Source organism: Paramisgurnus dabryanus, chromosome 4, assembly GCF_030506205.2.
Source record: "Paramisgurnus dabryanus chromosome 4, PD_genome_1.1, whole genome shotgun sequence".
Lineage (NCBI taxonomy): Eukaryota > Metazoa > Chordata > Actinopteri > Cypriniformes > Cobitidae > Paramisgurnus > Paramisgurnus dabryanus.
Genome location: NC_133340.1, coordinates 44,843,336 through 44,866,195, shown reverse-complemented (window position 1 = coordinate 44,866,195; position 22,860 = coordinate 44,843,336). Strand labels below are relative to the sequence as shown.

Genomic DNA, 22,860 nt, shown 5'->3' with positions numbered 1-22,860 from the left:
TACCGGTTTATCACCCACATCTAGTGCAACATTTTACTAAAATCTGAAATATAAATGAAAAGCAAATTGTTTTGCTTATAATCCATAAATTTTTTTGTTTAATATTCTGTTAAGATTTCACAATAAGGTTCCATTTGTTAACATTAGTTCCCTTTTTAGTTGGTCCCTTCGATGCCATGTTGATGACTTACGAATTGGGAACTCGCTGAAGAGAACAATCTTTTCGAGTGTAACTAGAAAGATCATCTTGGTTACGTATGTAACCCTCGTTCCCTGAAAGGAAGGGAACGGAGACGTCACGTCATGACCGACGAATTGGGAACCGCTCCACAGAAACCTATCTACTTTGAGTAACTAACAAAACGCCAATCAGGTACCTCGCCAGGTGTGTTTATAAGCCGCAGGTGCACAATATTCAATTCAATTTTATTTATATAGCACTTTTCACAATTGTTAATTGTTGCAAAGCAGCTTTACATGAGTAGATGTAGGGGAGAACACAGAAAATCAATAGATAATATAAGAAGTAGAATATAGCGGCTAAGGTTAAACCGTACAAGCAAGCGTATTAATAATGTAACATATACAGTAAACATATACAGTAACATATACAGTAAAGTGCTAAGTTAAGCCAAAGTTGGCTGACTGTCCCGGGGACGAAAAAACCCCTAGAAGAAAACTCGGTGGGAAAAACCCTTGTGACAATACAAAATTAGCTATATTAAAACTGATAAAGCCGAACATCAGTGCCTGGCCTGTTAACAGCAATGGAACAGCAAACTGTGGCGACGGGACCTGACGTCTCCATTCCCTTTGTTTAGGGAACGGGGGTTACATATGTAACCGAGACGTTCCCTTTCAGTCGGTCACTATGACGTCACATTGTGACCGACGAATTGGGAATACCTACCAAAACGCCACTGCAGCTGAACCATTCCAGTACCTGAAAAGCCCTCTGCCCACCACGTACAGGGCGGAACCTAAGGCCTGTCTGTCACTACCTGTTCCTTAACCCACGATAGTGAACCAGCGAACTGGGGAAGCGTCCTGGACTGGGCAGATCTAGGAATACTGGATGACATAAGAATATGAAACAACCGACAGGTTGCTCATATAGAGACCTCTGAACAGTACATGGTATGACAGAGAGACACAGAGCAGGCTCTGCGAAGGGAAAACGTGGAGGATTCTAATACCACGGACTATACACACGTAGGAACCCACATAGGGGACACAATGTGGGCGCCTAGCCTACACAGGTTTACAGAGAATACATCATTGATAGACTGACAGCCGATGCTCCGCAACATCAGCCATCGAGGGAGTGGAGGAGAGAAAAAAACGCTCTCCTCGGGACTTGGTCGTGAAGCCAACGCTGAGGAGGTCTCATATGGAGCAGCCTGAGCGGTGTCACAGCTGCCGCTGCTGCTGCCATATGCCCCAGGAGCTTTTGAAATAGTTTCAGCGGGACCGCGCTCTTGCTCTTGCATGTATTCAGGCAAGTCAGTATTGACTGTACACGCGCATCTGTAAGACGTGCTGTCAAATCGACCGAGTCCAGTTCGATGCCGAGAAAAGAGATCCTCTGCACAGGGCAAAGCTTGATCTTTTCCCAGTTGACCTGAAGACCCAAATGAGCGAGGTGTTTTAGAGTTAAGTCTCTGTGATTGCACAGTGTCTGATGTGATTGCGCTATTATGAGCCAATCGTCTAGATACGCAAGAATGCGCACACCCTTCTCTATCAGAGGTTTTAAGGCCCCCTCGACTACTTTGGTGAATACATGGGGCGAGAGAGAGAGCCCGAATGGGAGGACTTTGTACTGGTATGCTCGCCCCTCGAACGCAAAGCAGAGAAACGGCTTGTGTCGGGGAGAATCGATCCATGAAAGTATGCAGTCTTCAGGTCGATAGATGCGAACCAAACGCTTGGACGAATGCATGCAAATATGCGTTTGGGCTTCAGCATTTTGAACAGCATTCTGTAAAGTGCACGGTTCAGCGTACGCAGGTCCAAGATCGGTCGCAAGCCACCGCTTTTCTTGGGTACAATAAGGAAAGGGCTGTAAAACCCTGACCTCATCTCGGCTGGAGGGACCAGCTCGATCATGTCCTTCCCCAGTAGGATGGTAATCTTTGCACTTAGTACATGCGCACCGGCAGCTCTCACGGCAGTGAAAGAATGCTGGAGAATTTGGGGTGGATGCCGGAAAAATTTTATCACATTGCCGAGACGAATTGTGCGTAAAAGCCAAGACGACGGACTGGGAAGCTGTTTCCACGCTCCCAGCTGGGAAGCTGTTTCCAGTCCCACCGAGAGAGACAAAGGGCACGATCAGTGTACCCGCGCAGAGCAGAGGTGATCGCTGGTATGTGTGTTTCGGCCACATGGACAGAAGTGTTGTGTAATGTAACACTCACCTGAGTCCGCTGAAGGGAGGCTGAACAGGTGAGACTTTGTGAGGGTCTCAAACTGATCGAAGCACTCGCTGGCGATGGAGGAGTGGGAGGACGATGGGTTATGAGCCCATTTGTAGCTCCTGTTCAGAGCTGGAGACGGAGGATGGGTTATGAGCTCGTGTGCATCCCCAGCACTCCTGTGAAGAGCCAGAGGACGAGTAAGGATTATGAGCCCGCTCAACACTCCAAAAATCTTCTGAAGACCTGCGGATGAAGGAGGAATTCGCTCTTTTTGTAACTGAGTGGTTGCCGGCTGAAAAGCCGGCGGAACGGAGACAAAACGAAACCTAGGATTCCCACCCGGCCCTCCACCATAAGAGGGCGAGGACACCGTAGAACACGGGCCGCTCGTCTCCATCGGAACCTCCGCTGACGATGGACCAGGGCGCTGAGGGTCCAGCACCATTATACTAAGATCATCCTTCGCAAGCTTCGTCGCTGCGCCCTTAGCAGCACTTGGCTTGGAAGGAGGGCGCCATTCCCGGAGAAACGACACCCGTCTCCGCAGATCCACCATAGTCATACCCTCAGAGATGGGGCACAAGCTATCATGAAACGCTGCCTCAGCGTGCTGAAGCCCCAGACATGAAAGACAACGATCATGGCCATCCATGGGAGCAATGAAGATATGCTTCCAGGAACAGAGCACATACAGAATGACTTTAAAAAGACGCACCCGACCAAGACACGAGTGAGTGTCTGTCTTTAAAAAGACACAAAGCTCAAATGTGCTGCTCTTTTAGGGAAATCACTCTTTTATGCAGTTGATGAAGCACACAGGGAGAGGCATTTAAGGATCGGGGAAGGGTTGTAGAGACCCGAAACGTCACTCCTAATAAATTTATGAAAGGGAGCTGTTTGGTGTGCGGATCCTTCTCTTTTTTGTTACAGGATCGGGTAGTGCACCTGCAAGCGCTGCCCCTGGAGAAGGCAGAACGAGCCCTGCCTTTGCTCTGTCCTGTCCGCCCTTGCGGATATACATGGACTAAACACAAAGCTTCAGGACCTCAGAACAGCTCCTTGCCACCTTTTTTCATGGCAGACCTCCCTTTGCAGTCACTGTGTGGTGTAGTTTTATTGAAGCCACCCCAGAGACTTCGATATGCAGTAAAACCCTACGTGGTTATTCCATATTGTACATCTCACTGAAAAATCTCCTTAAATGTGGCTTCCGCAGCATTTTACTATACCGCCGGTTTGGGTTCGCATCCCAGTGTTATCTAAGTCGGCCATTCCCAAACTGTGGTCCGCGGACCACTAGTGGTCCGCGAGGGTACTGCAGGTGGTCCGTAAAAAGGCAAAATAAGAATATGTATATTTTAATATACAAACTCATATTTTGGGCGAACGTCTACTGCTGCCTAATAAACTTTACTGTGAACTAATTCATTCTGGTGCCTGTGAACGGCACGCTCTCTCAGTTTAACGTCGTTCAATAGGGTGCCAGATTTGTATATTCTTCCAGGCGAAAACCCGACTAAAACACACTGTAAACAGGCCTTAATGTGTTGCGGGAAAAACACCCAATCTGGCAACACCGCCACCACTCGGTGTTCACCAGTCACGTTGCATGCGTCATCACAACAACACAGACGCTGCTGAAATTCCTGCCGCGCAACTCAAATAGTTTAACATTAAATAACATCATATTTGTCCAAAACGTTAACGATTAACATAGGCTGCTAACGCATATTCCGGATCTTGAAATAGACTTTGACTAAGCTCACGCTGGAGGGCAATACCTGCGAGTTGTCAAACACGCAATGCCTCGCAGCGCTTCTCGCCCCCGGGGTGCGACTCCCACCCGGCTAGCCTTTCAAGGTAAGTGTAAGCAAATACAAAAATTAAAAGACAGTCAATGCTAATGTAAACGCTGGTTGAATAAGGATTTAAAGTTGGACATGAAGATGAAATCTGACGCATTTAGCTTCAGTGTTAAAACTGATCAAATAATTGCTGTTTGGTGGTTCTATATGGGCTATAATGGCAATCATTTAAAAAAAATAATATGGGAAAAAATAACTATAAATTAGTTCAGTTTTGGAACTGTGACCTAGTTTAACATTTTCAAATATGAACTATGAACTGAACTAGTTCATTTTAAAATTTGTGATCTGTGAACTAAACTAGTTCATGTAGAAAGTGAACTTTCCCAACACTAAGAATATGTATATAAATAATTATGATATAAGGTTAAGAAACCTGTTGTACTGATGTGATGACCAGTTATAGTTTTAGTGCTAGTAAGACTATTTAGATGTGCAGATTAATTCAGGACTTTGTGTAGACATATTTTATAATGAGTATTATGAGGTGGTCCGCGAAAATTCTTGATTACAAATAGTGGTCCACACACACAAAAAGTTTGAAAACCCCTGATCTAAGTGTCACTAATTGAACAGCAGTGACCAACCTTTTCTGCATAAGGCCCTGTCCTGGCTACTCTATTAACAAGAGACACCGGGAGGGTTATGCAGGGCACAGGAAGGGGCAGCACCAGTGGTGCTTTGTTAGGGATTCCCAATTCGTCTGTCATCGATGTGACATCTGAAAGGGAACGTCTCGGTTATGAATGTAACGTCCTGTAACATGTTACTTTCCCTCACCACGGTTACTGTACCACTGCTGAGTGGCCAGTCTTCTTTGGCTTGGCTTCTCAGCGAAAACCTGAAAATGCAATGCACCTGCTGCCTATTCATACTCCCCCGGTGGGACGTGGTCGGCAGATGTAAATGCTGCATGTGAATATTCATTGGCTCTTTATAGTTACACTTGAAGTACATCAGTCTTTCTAGCAGGGGTGGGAGAAAAAAAATCGATTCACCAAACGATTGCGATTCTTTCTTAAACGATTTTAAAATCGATTTGTTTACATCAGAATTGATATCTATTTAATTATTTTACTTTTCAAAAGAGGTGGTGGGGAGACGTTAACGCTTTTATTCCAACAAGGCAAAACTTATTTGTTGTTGTCTGTAATAGATAACGTTGTATCCATTTTGGAGTGAGAAAGCAAAACCATGGCAGAGACAGCGGAGAAAACTCTCTTCCAGAATTATTTTGGCACTTTCACGTGACAATGACTTTGTGTCTCTCCCGATGAGTTCGGTGTGTGTTCGCGTGCCCTCTGTTTCTCGATGAATTTGGTTGCAAAAGCTCTGGCTGTTTCTCAATGTCAAGGAAGGATCCTCGGAAGCCAGAATTTCGAGGATGCTACGTCATCGACGTCCGTCGAAGGACTGTTCCAGTGTTGAGGATCCTCGGAATTTCAGCCAAGGACTGAGTCCTTCATTTGAGAAATATCCCATATACAGGAAAGGATGCATATGTGTATCCTTCGTGCTCTTTGCACGCTGAAATCACCCACAATCCTATGCGCGCAGCACCGAAAGCAATGACGTCCACATGTTTACTGTTCATGTTTTTTTATTCATTTATTGTATGGAAAAATCCCACTTAAAGGGACGGTGAATTTGTCGATTTTATTGTTTTATACTGTTGTCTGATGTCTACTTATGATGTTCGCATGGTTTTTACATTCAATAACATCAAAAGCAATAAGTTATGCGCTATTTTGTAACATGGATTAGTGGCTGTCTTGAGAAATGGTTTGTTTGAAGGGGCGGGCCGCATTGAAGACCTAGACGTAAACGCCCACTGCTATGATTGGACAGCTTCATTCCTCGTGGGGAAATGTTTTAAAAACATTAATGTGTAAAAATAGCAGGTGAACACATATATGTTTAAGACACAAAAGATTCTGGGTGCTAAAGATGATACACATAAATGACAATACGTATAGTAAAGTTTAAACAAAACTAAATTACTGTATATAACACAGTAAGCGCTAGAGCTGGGGTAAACGACTATTTATTAAACGATTAATCTGTCGACTATTTTTCCGATTAGTCGACTAATCTAACGACTAATTGGACGATTAATCTAATGATTAGTTTCTGTTGCTTGATTAATAAAGACCATAATGTATCTCAAATAAATGCCAAAAACGTTCTTAATTATATACTTTAAAGGATGTATTAGTGATTTCAGGCCAGGGGGTGGCCAAAGCTCATGAAAGGGGGTCCATAGTCCACAGTGTTTCCCATACATAGGCTCTACTTGGGCGCTGCGCCCAGGTAAATTGCGACCCGCCCAGAAAAAAAAATCACTTTACGAATTTCCGTATTTTCTGAACTCGACTGGATGACCCGTGTTTTGTTGAGAGAGAGAGAGAGAGAGAGAGAGAGAGAGAGAGAGAGAGAGAGAGAAAGAGAGAGAGAGAGAGGTGGGACCGTGAAGATGATGTACGCGTCATAAACTCATCATCCAGCGCGGCAAACTGGATCAACAGCAGCACATACGGAGCAGCCAGGGAACTACACTGCGGCCAAAATGGTTGCATATGCTTATGTGCATATGTGTTTATAGCATCCAAGTTGGCTTCATTTTGCGTGCAAGCACGTTGTGTCTCTCCCATTGAGTGTCCGTTCACGTGCTCTCTGTTTCTCAATGAATTTGGGTGCGAGGCGAAGCAACCTCAGTGTCACATAGTATCCTTTCATGTTTCTGAACTTGAGCTGAGTTTTGATTAATATTATGTTTAAAACCCGAGTCCATCGGAGAACGGCCGCGAGCGCTACCGCGCTAAACAGTGCCGCTGCTAGCCATTTTGGTGCCCTAAGCATAATTCCTTTATAATGCCCCCGACCCTGAGAAAAAAACGCTTGTTTTTGCCAGTTTAATTTTTTATTACCAAACATATAGCTTAATAGCAGAAAGTAAAATCTTCACAGCTTTAGCCAACACACACTACACATTTGAAAGTGCAAACTTTTATAGAATAGCAAAATAGAAAAAAATTACCAAACTTAAATGATCAAAATAATCCAGACATGTTTTTCCCAAGTGCAATGTCACTTTAAATAAATTACATTAAATAAACATCAATAGGTAAACAAGAATACTCAATATTCTTAAATAAAACAAAGATTCAGAGAACTAAGTGTCACAATGTTTGCTTCATATCATATATAATGACATTTTATATTTATATATATTTAAGAGCCATGAATTGTTAGCCTACCATGTGTAGTGACTGCTAACGTTAACTTTTACTGAGAAAGTATTAACCACCGTCACGTCAAAATAAACTACTGCTCAATATCTAAAGAAACGTAGTAAAGAAATTAACAGCTGCGTCAGTTATTTGTAAAATGCATATGCATAGGTAATGTTTTACAGTTAAATCTAAATTAAGCTTGCACTAAAGTTATAAATTATAACAACATCGTTTGCTAACATTAATGTCAGTACAAGTTCGAGGCGCATTACGATTAGCAGCAGCTGCAGCCCATGCGCATTTCCCTTATTTAGGAGTGAATGATTAAACATGATGGACTTATCTGCAAGTGATGCACGGGTATCATCCCGCAGTTTTTTTTTTTCCGATCCTGACTCCTGCTGTCTTTTCGGGGCTATTTCCAAAAGTTGCCTACTGACTGGCCATAGCTCAATCCGAAGGATGCAGCCTTCGCGAGGTCGCATATGCAGGCTGCATACGTCATCAAGCGTGGTTTATTTCAGTTAACTGAACATTACATTAGCTAGTCATAAGCATATTACAACAATTTACGATTAACTAAGAAAAATAGTCAACTTTATAATCGTTAATATTACGAAATTAGAAAGTTTTGATGACGTATGCAGACTATAAATGCGACCTCTGGAGGCTGCAGCCTTCGGATTGAGAAACAGTCTCTGTCAAACTTCGTCAGGCGCCTGCGCGATCAACCGGCACGGACCATCAAAGGCTGGGGGGCATACTTTATAGACTAGAGCAATTAAATGATCTCGTTCCCCCCTTTTTGTAACATATACATGGATAAATGTGCCTAATAATATTTCTATAGGCTTAATTGAATAATATCAGGATTATAATTTTTTTTCATTAGGCTATTTTTGGTGCCCCCTCAGCACCTGATACCCTACGCACAGCGCATGATGCGCATTATGGGAGCGGCGGGGCTGGCGCTAAAGCTCGAGTGCTGTTTCAGACCACGCGCCGCTTCATTTTCTTTATCCCATTTTTTTTAAATCTTATTATTAATATACCATATCTTTACTAAATCTAAACAGTTTGCATAGAGATTGTAGCAAAAAGCAGTGCTAGTACTGAACGAGAAAAGCTCAAGCTGACTCAGGATATATAAAACGCAAAGCTGTAATGTAAATTCTGTCATCGGGACAGCAAGTAGACTTTTAAATCTGAAATAATTAGTGGATTAAGCTTTTTTAATCGGCAAAAGAGAAATAGAAAGCAGAAGCAGAAAAGTGCCTATCTAATAGAAATTATTACCATTATAACATCAGTCACATTTATAATCTATAGACCTGCACTGTCAATTAATATACTGTACATAGTATTGTATTATATTGAGTTTGATAAAAGGTGTCATCAAATTACTTCACTTAAGTGTTTTCGTGGTGCTTTGACAAACAGTGTCAGCTTTGTTTATGGCAAAGAAAGTTTGGGGTGGTTAGATTAATGACCTATAATGTGAAATTAATATTAATGTTTAATAAATCAAAGTATTGTGTTGTGTCACACATTATTAGTTCTTTGTCACATGTATAGTAGACCATTTTTTGTCGGTGGATAATGATTGCCCTTTTCACCAGCTACCACCACAAGTAAATTTCAGATCTATGGGAAACACTGAGTCCATGAAAGAAAACGATGTGTAACTATGTATCAAGAAAGCATGAATTAATGCATTATAAGATGTAAACATAATAAGGGTGAATTTTAAACATTTCTGCTGTATTTCTGTTAAAGGGATTCACCCAAAAATGAATATTCTGTCATCATTTACTCACCCTTATGTTCTAAACCTGTATAAGTTTATTTTATTTTGATAAACACAAAATAAGATATTTTAATAAATGATGATAAGCACACAATTAATGGTATATCCATTAAATTCCATCATGTTGTTTTTATTCCTACTATGGAAGTCAATGGTTAAAATCAGCTGTGTGCTTACCATCATTTATCAAAATATCTTCTTTTGTGTTCATCAGAAAAAGGAAATTCATACAGGTTTAGAACAACATTTTTCAGAATTTTAATTTTGTGTGAACTATCCCTTTAATGAAGCAAAAGATCATCTACATTCCATGATAAACCTTAAACTTATTTCAAATAGCAGAGCTCACCACAAAGGATGTTTGGCAAATGTTTTTTAAAGTAAATGTGGATTATTCTTTATTTACGAAAATACAAACGTTTTATTTTTTATATATTTAATTAACTTTAATGACAGAGACAGTTTATGCTTATTATAAGACCGAATGCAATACAATGTTTATTCGTTTAAGACGTACAGTAACCACATGTTTACTATGAAAATCACAAAGACAGCTTTTTGACACATGAGCATTGTCCGTTTAAGCCAAAAAGACGCGAACATGAAGTCGTTTAAGCTCTGCCTGTGCACGTGCGCTATCGGATATGAGCGTCGCGCTTTCAAGTTCAATGTGCAGTCCAGTTAACAATCATACAGAAGCCTATAAAGATCACGTCAAGAATTAAAACACGGTGCTGGGTTTTGTCGTAAAAAGAAATGCCAATTGTAGACTTTATTCAGTCCACAAGAAAATTACTATACACACTTCCAGCCATACAATGAAATCATGCAGTATTAGCAATGTACGACTTCACTTACATCATTTTAAAGACATTCCAATCACCAACATGGTGTGACTTATAAGGGTAACGTAACGTTACATACCACAGTTATATGATAAAAAAATATTTGTTGAGTGTTTGACCTTTCAAACGCAACTTGCCGAAATTACCGTATACAACACAGTAAGTGGGCATCATAATCTAAATTGCGGCTGATAAGTCCTTCCTTATCACTAACTTTGTATATTTCTACCGTTAAATTACAATCGTATTGTTAAGTGTTGTACCTTTATTAATCTTTTAATGTTTTAAGTGAATTAAAATAGTCAAATATTCTTGTTTAGACACGGATGTTACAACAGGACATATCAAGCGATCTCTTCTAACAAAGCAATAGTGAAACGCAGTAACTTAAATAAAGTAAAATGTCTTACTTACTGTGTATACTGCTGTGTCATTTCGTCAGATCCAATATTAGTGGTGCTTTTAATCACAGTCTCTCTGCAAATCCAGCATTGACTTCTTTACAAATGAATCCGAGGTAATCAAACACTCCCCACGCGAGCTGGAACTTCTTCAAAAACAACCTTTATTCACACATTCCTAATGTTATGTTCCGAGCCTCCGAGTTAAGGTTATACAACGTCTGTGTTCTTCTCATAGACGGTTCTTCCACAACTGAAAACTAAAACTCCGTTTCCATGGTTACTCTATCGTAACAGATCACCTCGTCAAAATAAAAGTCTTTCAGAAAAAATTTATTTAAAAGTTATTTTGGTTACATTTGGCAATCTTTAAAGACATGTTTACTGATTGTTGAGACACACGTGTGTCACGCAAAGCTGTGGGACTGGGCTACAAAAGTGGTCGTTGTATTTGGCTTGGTGCCTCAATTCTACTTTGACGTCATATTTCTCTGAATTCCTAACTCGGTCGTAATACTGGCTTGGTGCCAAAAACTGTTATATTCCATTAGCACGGACATTTTCAGTTCTGAAACTTGCAGGATGTTCATTTAAGTATGATGACCTCTTATATAACAAATTATCAAGTTAAAATTGACTATTTGATTCACCGCTCCTAGTGGTTTGATTCTCATAGCCAGCAGGTTGCACCTGAGGTGCCCTTCAGCAAATCATGTTTTCCCAAGTTGCTCTCTGGGTGCTGCAGTGATAGCTGCCCACTGCTCTGGGTGTGTGTGTTCATGATTAGCAATTGATGTGTTCAGTATTTGCATGGATGGGCTAAATGCAGAAGTTAAATTCCAAGTATGGGTACCATAACTTGGCCAGTATGTCAATTTCACTTTGCGCTTTCACTATTGTAATATCGTGGTGAATAAGAAGTATGGAATAAGAAGTATTTGGCTCCAGCTGTTGGAAAAGACACCTTGTCGATTAGACTAAAGTGTCTTAAGCTGTGTTAAAGCAAAGTGCCTTGTAAGAGTCTTTCAGCACCTGCAGATCACTCTAAATTCTGCATTACCTACATGGTGCTGTTATTTAATGGTCGTCCAAAGTAAAATCTGAACGATGTTTCAAGAGCTTTTGGATCTTTCCTTGGCTGTGGTGAGTCATTTAGGTGGTTGATGATAGGTTTTTAGGTAGTTTCAAAAAGATTTAAAGGTGCTTTAAATGTCAAAATATTATTTTTTAACTAGTTTTTTTCCTTTATGTATGGTATGCAATTGCCACATAGACCATCACATTTTCTGTGATGAGTAATTAGGGGTCAAGCACCGAAGGTGCTGAGACACCTATTGTAATTGTTAGTATTATTATTATTATTATTAGGGGCCAAGCACCGAAGGTGCTGAGGCACCTATTGGAACTGTCAGTATTATTATTCTTCATCTTCCCCAATGGGAGTCTATGGCAGCCCTATGAACCGTACGTAGGAAAATGATGAAATTTGGCACAGTTGTAGTGGTGGTCTTAAAAAGTCATGTGACCAAAAATGGGGTCTCTAGTCCTAACTCTATAGCGCCACCAGCAGTGCAAAAATTCAATGTTCAAATGGTTATAACTGCTGATCCGCTTGATCTATGAAAATTCTACTTAGTACACGTGATTGCTCTCCTCATGCTTGTTGTTTTTAATACCTTAAAGTAAAACTCCACCCATTACAGTAGCGGCCATTTTGAAATGTACAGTATTCCGTTTATTCGCTACTCCTCCTTCAAATTTGGTTCAATTGTTATGAAATTTGGCACAGGTGAACTTTGGAGTGAGCCGCACAGAAATGACCGAACAGAATTTTGATATTTATCTTTTTTCAAAAGTAATAAATGCGCAAACTTAACGAGGTTGACGCAAAAATGGTTCTGAAGCTGTAGCTCGGCCATTCTTTGATCAATTGAAATGAAATTTGGTACACTTCATGTGGACCATGAACTTGGAGTTCATGCCAAATTTGGTGACAGCGCCACCTATGGGTCATGAGATATGAAAATAGGCTATTTTTGCCCATAACTTCTGAACTGTTTGTCAGAAAATTATGATCTTGATGTCTATGGATTGCTTACCTCATGCCGCATCTGTCGATGTGTATTATGCCGGGTTTGACCGAACCGCCTGTCCGCCATTTTGAAATTTCACATAATTTGTTATATTTTTTGAACTATTGGACATATCCGCGCAAAAATTAGTAAGTAGCTTCGACATGATGTCCTGAAGGTACCTGGGAAGTCAGAGTACAGCGCCACCTAGGGGTTATAAACTATAACAGTTCTTATGGAACTGCTTATAACTTCTGAATACTTTGTCTGATATTAATTTCTTTGTGAAATTGTATTCACTGGTTTATGCCGATTGCAACGATACCTCGTTTGTCATTTTCCAACATTCTGTTCATGTGTTATTGTAAAGCATATGGTAGATGATTTTTTCGCTACTCCTTTTACAAATTTTGTTTATTTTATGCCAGGTACTGCTCGTATAATGTTTGGAGCAATCCACACAGAAATGACCGAACAGATTTTTGATATTCTGTTCTCTTTCTTAGAAATACCACTCCAAAGTTGACCGTGCCTGTGACATTGTCTATTTGTCATAGTAAATGAATGTGACTGTATATTACATTGTATAGCATTACTATACAGAATGATCTTCTTGTCTTCAATCTCACTTGAGCTTTTTGATTCTCATATACATTGTATTTCTGTTAGTTCTGCTCTGCACTGTCAGTTCTGCATCTGTGTTGATTGGCACATATCAATCCTTGCAGCACCTAAGCTGTTTTTTTGCTGCCCTTTGAGCTGTGTTAACTAAGTTGTGCATCTGGTTAACCACATGCCATGAGATTCTGAGGTCATGGGTTCGAATCCCATGTGCAGTGATATTTTGTCTTAACTTTTTTCTCACTTAAGTTTTGTGATTTTCATACTATACATTGTATTTCAGTTATTTGTGCTCTCTGTTGTAATTTCTGCACTTTTGGTAATTGCTGGATATCAATGTTTACAGCTCTAAATCTCTATTCTATAGCTTGGACACACCAACTCAGCGGTTTAATCGTTCACTCAGTGGCGCATGCGGTAACTGCTGTGCTTTGGGAACCTGAGGTCATGGGTTTGAATCCCAGCTCTTACTTTCACTTATTGAGATTTCCTTTTGTGTTCACTTTAACACGTTCTTCTCGACCTGTCTGGTTTTCCACACGTGTTATATTTTTGCCATCTTTACTGTTGTTGCTCCGCACTGCAGTGGTTCTGCTCTGCATTTGCTTTGCTTCGGGTTCGGGCTCTGTATTGCGCGCTTTCTGCGCTTTGCGCATTTGCTGCGTCGTGTGGTTTTTGCTGTGCTTTGGGTGCTCATTGCGCTGAAGGTGCTTGGCCCCGAATCGCTGCTTGCAGCTATATTTATTATTATTCTGCTTCTTCTTCTTCTTCTTAGCCATAGGCGTCTATGGCAGCCCTATGAACCGTACATAGGAAAATGATGAAATTTGGCACAGTTGTAGTGGTGGTCTTAAAAAGTCATGTGACCAAAAATGGGGTCTCTAGTACTAACTCTATAGCGCCACCAGCAGTTCAAAAATTCAATGTTCAAAGGGTTATAACTTCTGATCCGCTTGATCTATGAAAATTCTACTTAGTACACGTGATTGCTCTCCTCATGCTTGTTGATTTTAATACCTTACAGTAAAACTCCACCCATTACAGTAGCGGCCATTTTGAAATGTACAGTATTCCATTTTTTCGCTACTCCTCCTTCAAATGTTGTTCAATTCTTATGAGATTTGGCACAGATGATCTTTGGAGTAAGCCGCATAGAAATGACTGAACAGAATTTTGATATTTATCTTTGTTCAAAAGTAATAAATGCGCAAACTTAACGAGGTTGACGCAAAAATGGTTCTGAAGCTGTAGCTCAGTCATTCTTTGATCAATTGAAATGAAATTTGGTACACTTCATGTGGACCATGAACTTGGGGTCCATGCCAAATTTGGTGACAGCGCCACCTATGGGTCATGAGATAATAAAATAGGCTATTTTTGCCCATAACTTCTGAACTGTTTGTCAGAAAATTATGATCTTGATGTCTATGGATTGCTTACCTCATGCCGCATCTGTCGATGTGTATTATGCCGGGTTTGACCGAACCGCCTGTCCGCCATTTTGAAATTTCACATAATTTGTTATATTTTTTGAACTATTGGACATATCCGCGCAAAAATTAGTAAGGAGCTTCGACATGATGTCCTGAGGGTACCTGGGAAGTCAGAGTACAGCGCCACCTAGGGGTTATAAACTATAACAGTTCTCATGGAACTGCTTATAACTTCTGAATACTTTGTCTGATATTAATTTCTTTGTGAAATTGTATTCACTGGTTTATGCCGATTGCAACGATGCCTCGTTTGTCATTTTCCAACATTCTGTTCATGTGTTATTGTAAAGCATATGGTAGATTATTTTTTCGCTACTCCTTTTACAAATGTTGTTTATTTTATGCCAGGTACTGCTCGTATAATGTTTGGAGCAATCCGCACAGAAATGACCGAACAGATTTTTGATATTCTGTTCTCTTTCTTAGAAATACCACTCCAAAGTTGACCGTGCCTGTGACGTTGTCTATTTGTCATAGTAAATTAATGTGACTGTATATTACATTGTATAGCATTACTATACAGAATGATGTTCTTGTCTTCAATCTCATTTGAGCTTTTTGATTCCCATATACATTGTATTTCTGATAGTTCTGCTCTGCACTGTCAGTTCTGCATCTGTGTTGATTGGCACACGTCAATCCTTGAAGCACCTAAGCTGTTTTTTGCTGCCCTTTGAGCTGTGTTAGCTGAGTTGCGCATCTGGTTAACCACATGCCATGAGATTCTGAGGTCATGGGTTCAAACCCCATGTGCAGTGATATTTTGTCTTAACTTTTTTCTCACTTAAGTTTTGTGATTTTCATACAATACATTGTATTTCAGTTATTTGTGCTCTCTGTTGTTATTTCTGCACGTTTGGTAATTGCTGGATATCAATGTTTACAGCTCTAAATCTCTATTCTATAGCTTGGACACACCAACTCAGTGGTTTAATCGTTTACTCAGTGGCGCATGCGGTTAGTGCGTTGCTTTGGGAACCTGAGGTCATGGGTTCGAATCCCAGCTCTTACTTTCACTTATTGAGATTTCCTTTTGTGTTCCCTTTAACACGTTCTTCTCGACCTGTCTGGTTTTCCACACGTGTTATATTTTTGCCATCTTTACTGTTGTTGCTCCGCACTGCAGTGGTTCTGCTCTGCATTTGCTTTGCTTCGGGTTCGGGCTCTGTATTGCGCGCTTTCTGCGCTTTGCGCATTTGCTGCGTCGTGTGGTTTTTGCTGTGCTTTGGGTGCTCATTGCGCTGAAGGTGCTTGACCCCGCAATTGCTGCTTGCAGCTATATTTCCTATTAGTTCTTGGTTACACTACAGGTCTGAATAAGTCTTTAAATGAGATTAACCTTAATGATCACATTTCAATCTGAGCCAGGTCACTGCCACAGATGCTGATGATGCTGAGTTTGGAAAAGTGCAGTATTCGCTCTGTGATGGCTACATTAGCGAGGATGCCCACCCTTTCTTCAACATCAACTCTGTTACAGGGGAAATCTGTGTCTCCCAGGACATTGACTATGAAGCTGGCTTTGTGACCTTTGACCTGCTAATTAAAGCTGAAGATCAAGTAAGTTAAAGGTATTGTAATATAAAGTAAAAAAGGAGAAACCGTCTGAAATTATTTTCTTTCTTTCTCAATAGGATGGTCTTAATTCGCAGACATTCGTTCACATCGATGTGGAGGATGTGAATGATAATTCTCCTGTTTTTAATCCTGAGAGATATATCACAAGCATAAGCTGCCATGCCCAGCCTGGCACTGAACTCCTCAGCGTATTTGCTTCTGACCAGGATTCTGGCATCAATGGGGAAATCACTTATGAGCTACTACCTGGAGATTCTGCCTCTTTATTCAGCGTGGACCAGTCAACAGGTAACATGCCTTGAGTTAACATCCACTGGGACTTAAAAAACATCACATAATGTAAATTCTGCCTGTTTAAAGTGATACCGCATAGACAAAGGTATGGTTTTGAAAATACCCATGTACGTGTGGACAGGGCCTTAATTTACAGTGAAAACCTCCAGGGTTTAGTGGTTTGGAGAAGGCTCAGATAGTCTGTTATTTTAAAGCTGCATTATGCCATTTTATAAAAACATCAACAAAGTTGAAACAATTTCTGTGTCATTCTTAACCCCGCAATACTAACAATACTCATGGGTTATCTTGTTCCATGTACACCAATTAGTTTAAAATGAGTATTCAGATGCGGTTGTCTTGAGTGTGGGGCTAAGCGTTGTCTGTAGCAGATATAGTAACCACGTATGTCATGTCCCAGCAGGAGGCCTGTGGATTACATAGCACCTTTTTAAATCCTTACTAGTCATGAATGGAGATTGAGAGTGGACTGACACTTTTATAGAGAGTGCCAGCAAAGATGTGAGCTAAGCACTTATATTATGCCTTTTATTTAATGCACTTATATTTTAGGAAATTCAGTGTGAATTTTAGGTTTATTGTGTAGATATAATGTAGATTTTTTTATAATAAATTAGGGTGACTGCTTTCTATTGTGTAATACTAGTCATATATTAAAAACGGTTTAATATTTGAAAAATTTCGTTGCAAAACGAGATAATTTTTCAGAAATCTCGGTTTTCGGTTGTGCATTCCAATTAATATCAATTTAACTGCAGTTGATTTGTTTTGATTTAAACCTTCATAACTTAAATAGCTAAGAAGCTAAGTAGCACCATAAAACAAAATAATAACTTGATAACATAATAATAAACATGTTTTGAGAAAAATGTTAAAAACGGAGTTATCTCGTTTTGCAACGAAACTCTTTATTTTCCTATCATTTAATTCTTCATTTAAAACATTCGCAAGAGCTTTCTTGCAGGCATACTATGACAGTGAATGGAATGAAAGTCCCAGCTTGCAGTTAAAAGAGCCAATAACCTCTTTAACCGGGTAAAGCAATGTCATTATGTATTTCGAATCACTGTTTTGTAGTCGTTATATTAAGTTGAAGGGTGAAATTACTGTAGGAAAGCCGAACCAGATGGAGGAGAAACAGACTTCAGATATCCTATGACGGCCATTCCCAAACTGTGGTCCGCGGACCACTAGTGGTCCGTGAGGGTACTGCAGGTGGTCCGTGAAAAGGCAAAATAAGAATATGCATATTTTAATATACAAACTCGTTCATATTTTGGGCGAACGTGTACTGCTGCCTAATAAACGTTACTGTGAACTCATTCATTCTGGTGCCTGTGAACGGCACGCTCTCTCAGTTTAACGTCGTTCAATAGGGTGCCAGATTTGAATATTCTTCCAGGCGAAAACCCGATTAAAACACACTGTAAACAGGCCTTAATGTGTAGCGGACAAAAACACCCCATCTGGCAACACCGCCACCACTCGGTGTTCACCAGTCACGCTGCATGCGTCATCACAACAACACAGACGCTGCTGAAATTCCTGCCGCGCAACTCAAATAGTTTAACATTAAATAACATCATATTTTTCCTAAATCGTTAACGATTAACATAGGCTGCTAACGCATATTTCGGATCTTGAAATAGACTTTGACTAAGCTCACGCTATTTAACGTGCACGTGTGGTGTGCAATACCTGCGAGTTGTCAAACACGCAATGCCTCTCAGCGCTTCTCGCCCGGGGTGCGACCCCCACCCGGCTAGCCTTTTCAGGTATGTGTAAGCAAATTCAAAAATTAAAAGACAGTCAATGCTAATGTAAACCCTGGTTGGATAAGGATTTAAAGTTGGACATGAAGATGAAATCTGACGCATTTAACTTCAGTGTTAAAACTGATCAAATAATTGCTGTCTGTGGTGGTTCTATATGGGTTATAATGGCAATCATTTAAAAAAAATAACTATAAATTAGTTCATTTTTGGAACTGTGACTTAGTTTAACATTTTCAAATATGAACTATGAACTGAACTAGTTCATTTTAAAATTTGTGAACTGTGAACTAAACTAGTTCATGTAGAAAGTGAACTTTCCCAACACTAAGAATATGTATATAAATAATTATTAAGGTTAAGAAACCTGTTGTACTGATGTGATGACCAGTTATAGTTTTAGTGCTAGTAAGACTATTTAGATGTGCAGATTAATTCAGGACTTTGTGTAGACATATTTTATAATAAGCATTATGAGGTGGTCCGCGAAAATTCTTGATTACAAATAGTGGTCCACACACACAAAAAGTTTGAAAACCCCTGTCCTATGACATATTTAAAGACTCATTGAGTAATTATCAGTGTGCTGTAAAAACCGCAAAATTTAAATATTTCTCAGATTTGATTAATAGGTTTCAAAGATCTTGTTTAGCACAATTAACACTGTGCTAAACCCGGAGAATGCTGCTTTTTCTGATCCTATCCCTGTTACCAGTAAGGATTTTCTGAATTTCTTTGTTAAAAAGATTGAACAGATCAGAGAATGCATTTCCATCGCTAATGTTGGTTTGGATGTCCCTGTGTTAGCCTCATGTAAACTTGATAGCTTTGATCCGGTCTCTCTCCCAGCTCTGGCAGACCTTGTCAGGCAGCTGAAACCCTCCTCTACATCACTTGATTCTGTTTCTCCACGGTTTTTGAAAGATATGTTCAGCACTATATTCCATATTATAGTGAACAGCTCCTTAACAACTGGTCGGGTTCCATTGTGTCTTAAACAGGCAGTAGTGTCGACTTTAATTAAAAAACCTGGCCTAGACACTTCAGAACTGAATCATTTCCGTCCCATCTCTAAACTTCCTTTTTTGTCTAAAGTTACAGAGAAGGCAGTTGTATCCCAAATCACTCCCTTTTTAAAGGAGAACAATCTTTTGAATAATTTCCAATCTGGGTTTAGAACCGGCCATAGTACAGCGACCGCCTTGGTAAAAGTCTTAAATGATCTGTTAATAGCAGCGGACTCTGGGATAGCTACAGTGCTAATTATGCTAGACCTCAGTGCCGCATCCAACACTGTGGATCATCTCATTCTTTTAAATCGGTTGAAGGGTGAGGTGGGCTTTAGTGGTATTGTCTTCAAATGGTTTCAGTAATATTTTAAGGACAGATCTTTAATGTGAACATTGACAATGTCTCATCTCCTGTGACACCTTAAAAATATGGCCTCCCCCAGGGCTCTTTTTTGAGCCCCACATTTTTTGCCTTGTATGCGTCAAATTATATTTCAAATCTCTTAGAGTGCTATGCACCTGCAAGATCGCTAAGATCAACAAACCATCTGATGCTGTCTGTTTCAAAATCTAAAAAGAAGCCTAATGGGGAACGGACATTCTTCATTAGAGCCCCATAAATATTGAATATATTTACAGAATAGTCTGCCTATGTCAGAGGTGGGCAACTCCTGGTCCTGAGGGCCACAGCCCTGCAGAGTTTAGCTCCAACCCTAATCAAACACAGCTGAAAAATCGAATTGAAGTCTTCAGGACTGTTTGGAAATGACATTCAGGTGTGTTCGATTAAGGTTGAAGCTAAACTCTGCAGGACTGTGGCCCTCGATGCCCACCCCTGGCCTATGTACATTCGGAAAGCGCCTTCTGTTATGGTTTTTCAGTCTCAGTTAAAGCCCTATCTTTTTAGTCTGGCATTTGAAATGGAGTGATTGCTTGTAAATGTTTCATTGGGTTTACATTTTTTTATTCTTTTTAGTTTTATTGGTTTTTATATGTTTTTGTTTTGCTTATAAAAGTGTTTGGTACATTAACATGTATGATTTATGCAGCAGCTTGGGCAACACAGTTGCATTAAAGGTGCTATATAAATAAATAAGTTGAAGTTGAGTTCATAGGGCATGGAAAAACATGGAGAAACAGGAAGGAACAATGGGAATGTGACACTGTCACCGTCACATATTTGTATTTATATTAAACTAATCAGAATCATTCCAGAAGGTACACATGGCACAAAATTTGATTTCCTTGTTGGACTACAACCTCAATAGATGTATTACAGTAATCAAACGTTTTTCATACTATTACTAAGGGAAAACATTGTAGGACTTGCTTTAACTCTCTCACCCACATAGTCACTTGTTTATAGATTATAGAACTGGCTGCTGCATGGTTTGTTGATTATTGATCAATTGTTTGAATCTAGAACAGTGATGTCCCATCTGAGGTACCTCAGCCTGAGGCTAGTAACAAAGACAGGGATTAAATGAGACAAATGCTTTGGATTGTAAGGTAGACCAAGGTGACAGAATCTAGCAGACGCTTCACCATCTGTCAAAGTTGCAAAGAACCATAAACAGATCAATTGGTGTTCAATTTTCCAGTCAAAGTTATACACCAATAAAGAATCTACCAACTTATCAAATATATTAACACATTTTATTTGTTTGCACTGCTCTGCAAACCAGAGTGTTGTTGTGTGTACCATAACAAAACTTAACATTATATAGCAAGTAATGATTTTAACAATCATCATTTTTCTGTCAGACACTGCACTGGCTTCACATTTGACCTAATATTCTTAAGAAACAATGAATTTAAGGAGTGTAAAGATTTATCGTCCAAACAGAAAAATGTATCAGCCGATTCCGATGATTATAATATTCAAAATAACCACTTCAATATATTGGTCTGTCACTAGTATGAAATTAACTTGTTCTTTGTATATTCAGCCACTATATTTGAAAAGTGATTTTAGGTATTGTCTTTTCCACAGGATCGGTCTACCTGAACTCTTCACTGTCTCAGCTGCATAGTAGCAGTGTAAAACTGTCCATCTCAGCTCGGGATGGAGGAGGGCTGTCTACCATTCATCCTGCTAATATCACCATGAGCGTCCTGTACAGCGAACAGCCCCCTGCTTTCTTCCAGAAGTCCCACTACAGCTTCTTCATCTCTGAGGATGCACCTGTAGGCTCCACTGTCGGTTTAGTTAAGGCTGTTACACCTGCCAGTGAGTTTACTACTATCAAACTGTGTTCTTTAGTTGTTTGAGATGTTTTCTTACTAAATGGTTTGTATTAAAATATAACACAGATAACACATTTCTTAAGCAATATATAGTCACACAGTACATCTATATACAACTATCATATAGTTGTGTAAGCTGCACTGACTCCCTCCGTTCATTATGAAGGACCAAATAACCTCAGGACCAAAATAATTGCAGAAGTTTGTTCAGAGTAGGAAATACAAGTGTCTTTAGTCTCCTAATACCTTCTGGGGCTACTGTATAGATTGATTGATAACATGATTGTTGTATTATTTAACAAAACCACATCCATCATTTGGAAGTCATTGATGAGCTGATCAAAGAGTTAAATGTTTAACTGGCAAAGTTGTAAGACCAGAGTTTTAGAATTTAGCATTTTCTTAAACCTGTTTAGTAATACATTGTCATTACTTAAAGTAAGTTTCAAAAATCGTACATTTTTAACATATTTTCTGCATAGAGAGCAATACATGTTTATTAACTAATTTGAATAATTTTAAAATTAGATTAATATACTGGATATTAGCCAAATACACAAACACAAATTGTTAGTCTCCTGCTTGAACGCTAGACAGTCATCTGAGGTTATAATTTACATTAGCTGATTAATCCTCTTTAAAGACAGATGAAGAACAAGAATTTCTGAGTTCCTGATTTGGAAAGAAGGCAGATCCTTTAATCTCTGGGGCCTTTGGTTGTCTGTTTGAGCTTTCAAATGCCAGATTAGGACATATAGATAAATCTTACAAATAGCACAGGTGTTACAGAAGTATGTAAGATCCCTATTCCAGAATCTTAAATAGCCTGCCAAAGATTAGTGTCAGTTTAGATAAAACATTTTAGAAAACATATTTTTTTTTGTGTACCTTTACTTCTTAAAATAAAAGAAAATATAAAAAAAATAATAAAAAAATAGTATTAAACAAATTTTTAACATGTGACACAGCCGTCAAAGCCTCTGATTCAGTAGGTGGCATCATCGTACATCAACTACATGCTTGTTGTACCCAAGTTTAAATGATCCATGTCATCTTATAGGAGTGCAATAATCCTGCAGTGTATCCCGGGCTTAAGTGGGGTTCCAGAGTAGAGTCGGAAATGCGGTGGTGGTCCTGAAGGGGGCGCCACATTTATTTTATAGATTTGAAAGGGGGGCGTTACCCAACAAGTCTCAGAACTA

The 22,860-nt window shown here is 39.6% G+C and overlaps 1 protein-coding gene across 2 annotated transcripts in view; it reads left to right on the top strand.

The window, feature by feature from the left end:
* dchs2 (dachsous cadherin-related 2) overlaps positions 1 to 22,860 on the top strand; it is a 64,665-nt gene that overhangs the window by 4,880 nt on the left and 36,925 nt on the right. For both annotated transcript variants that reach the window (XM_065254782.2, XM_065254781.2), the window contains exons 2-4: positions 16,126 to 16,317; positions 16,392 to 16,623; positions 21,405 to 21,641. In XM_065254782.2, the coding sequence (XP_065110854.1) occupies positions 16,126 to 16,317; positions 16,392 to 16,623; positions 21,405 to 21,641 (661 nt within the window). The remainder of the gene's footprint in view (positions 1 to 16,125; positions 16,318 to 16,391; positions 16,624 to 21,404; positions 21,642 to 22,860) is intronic.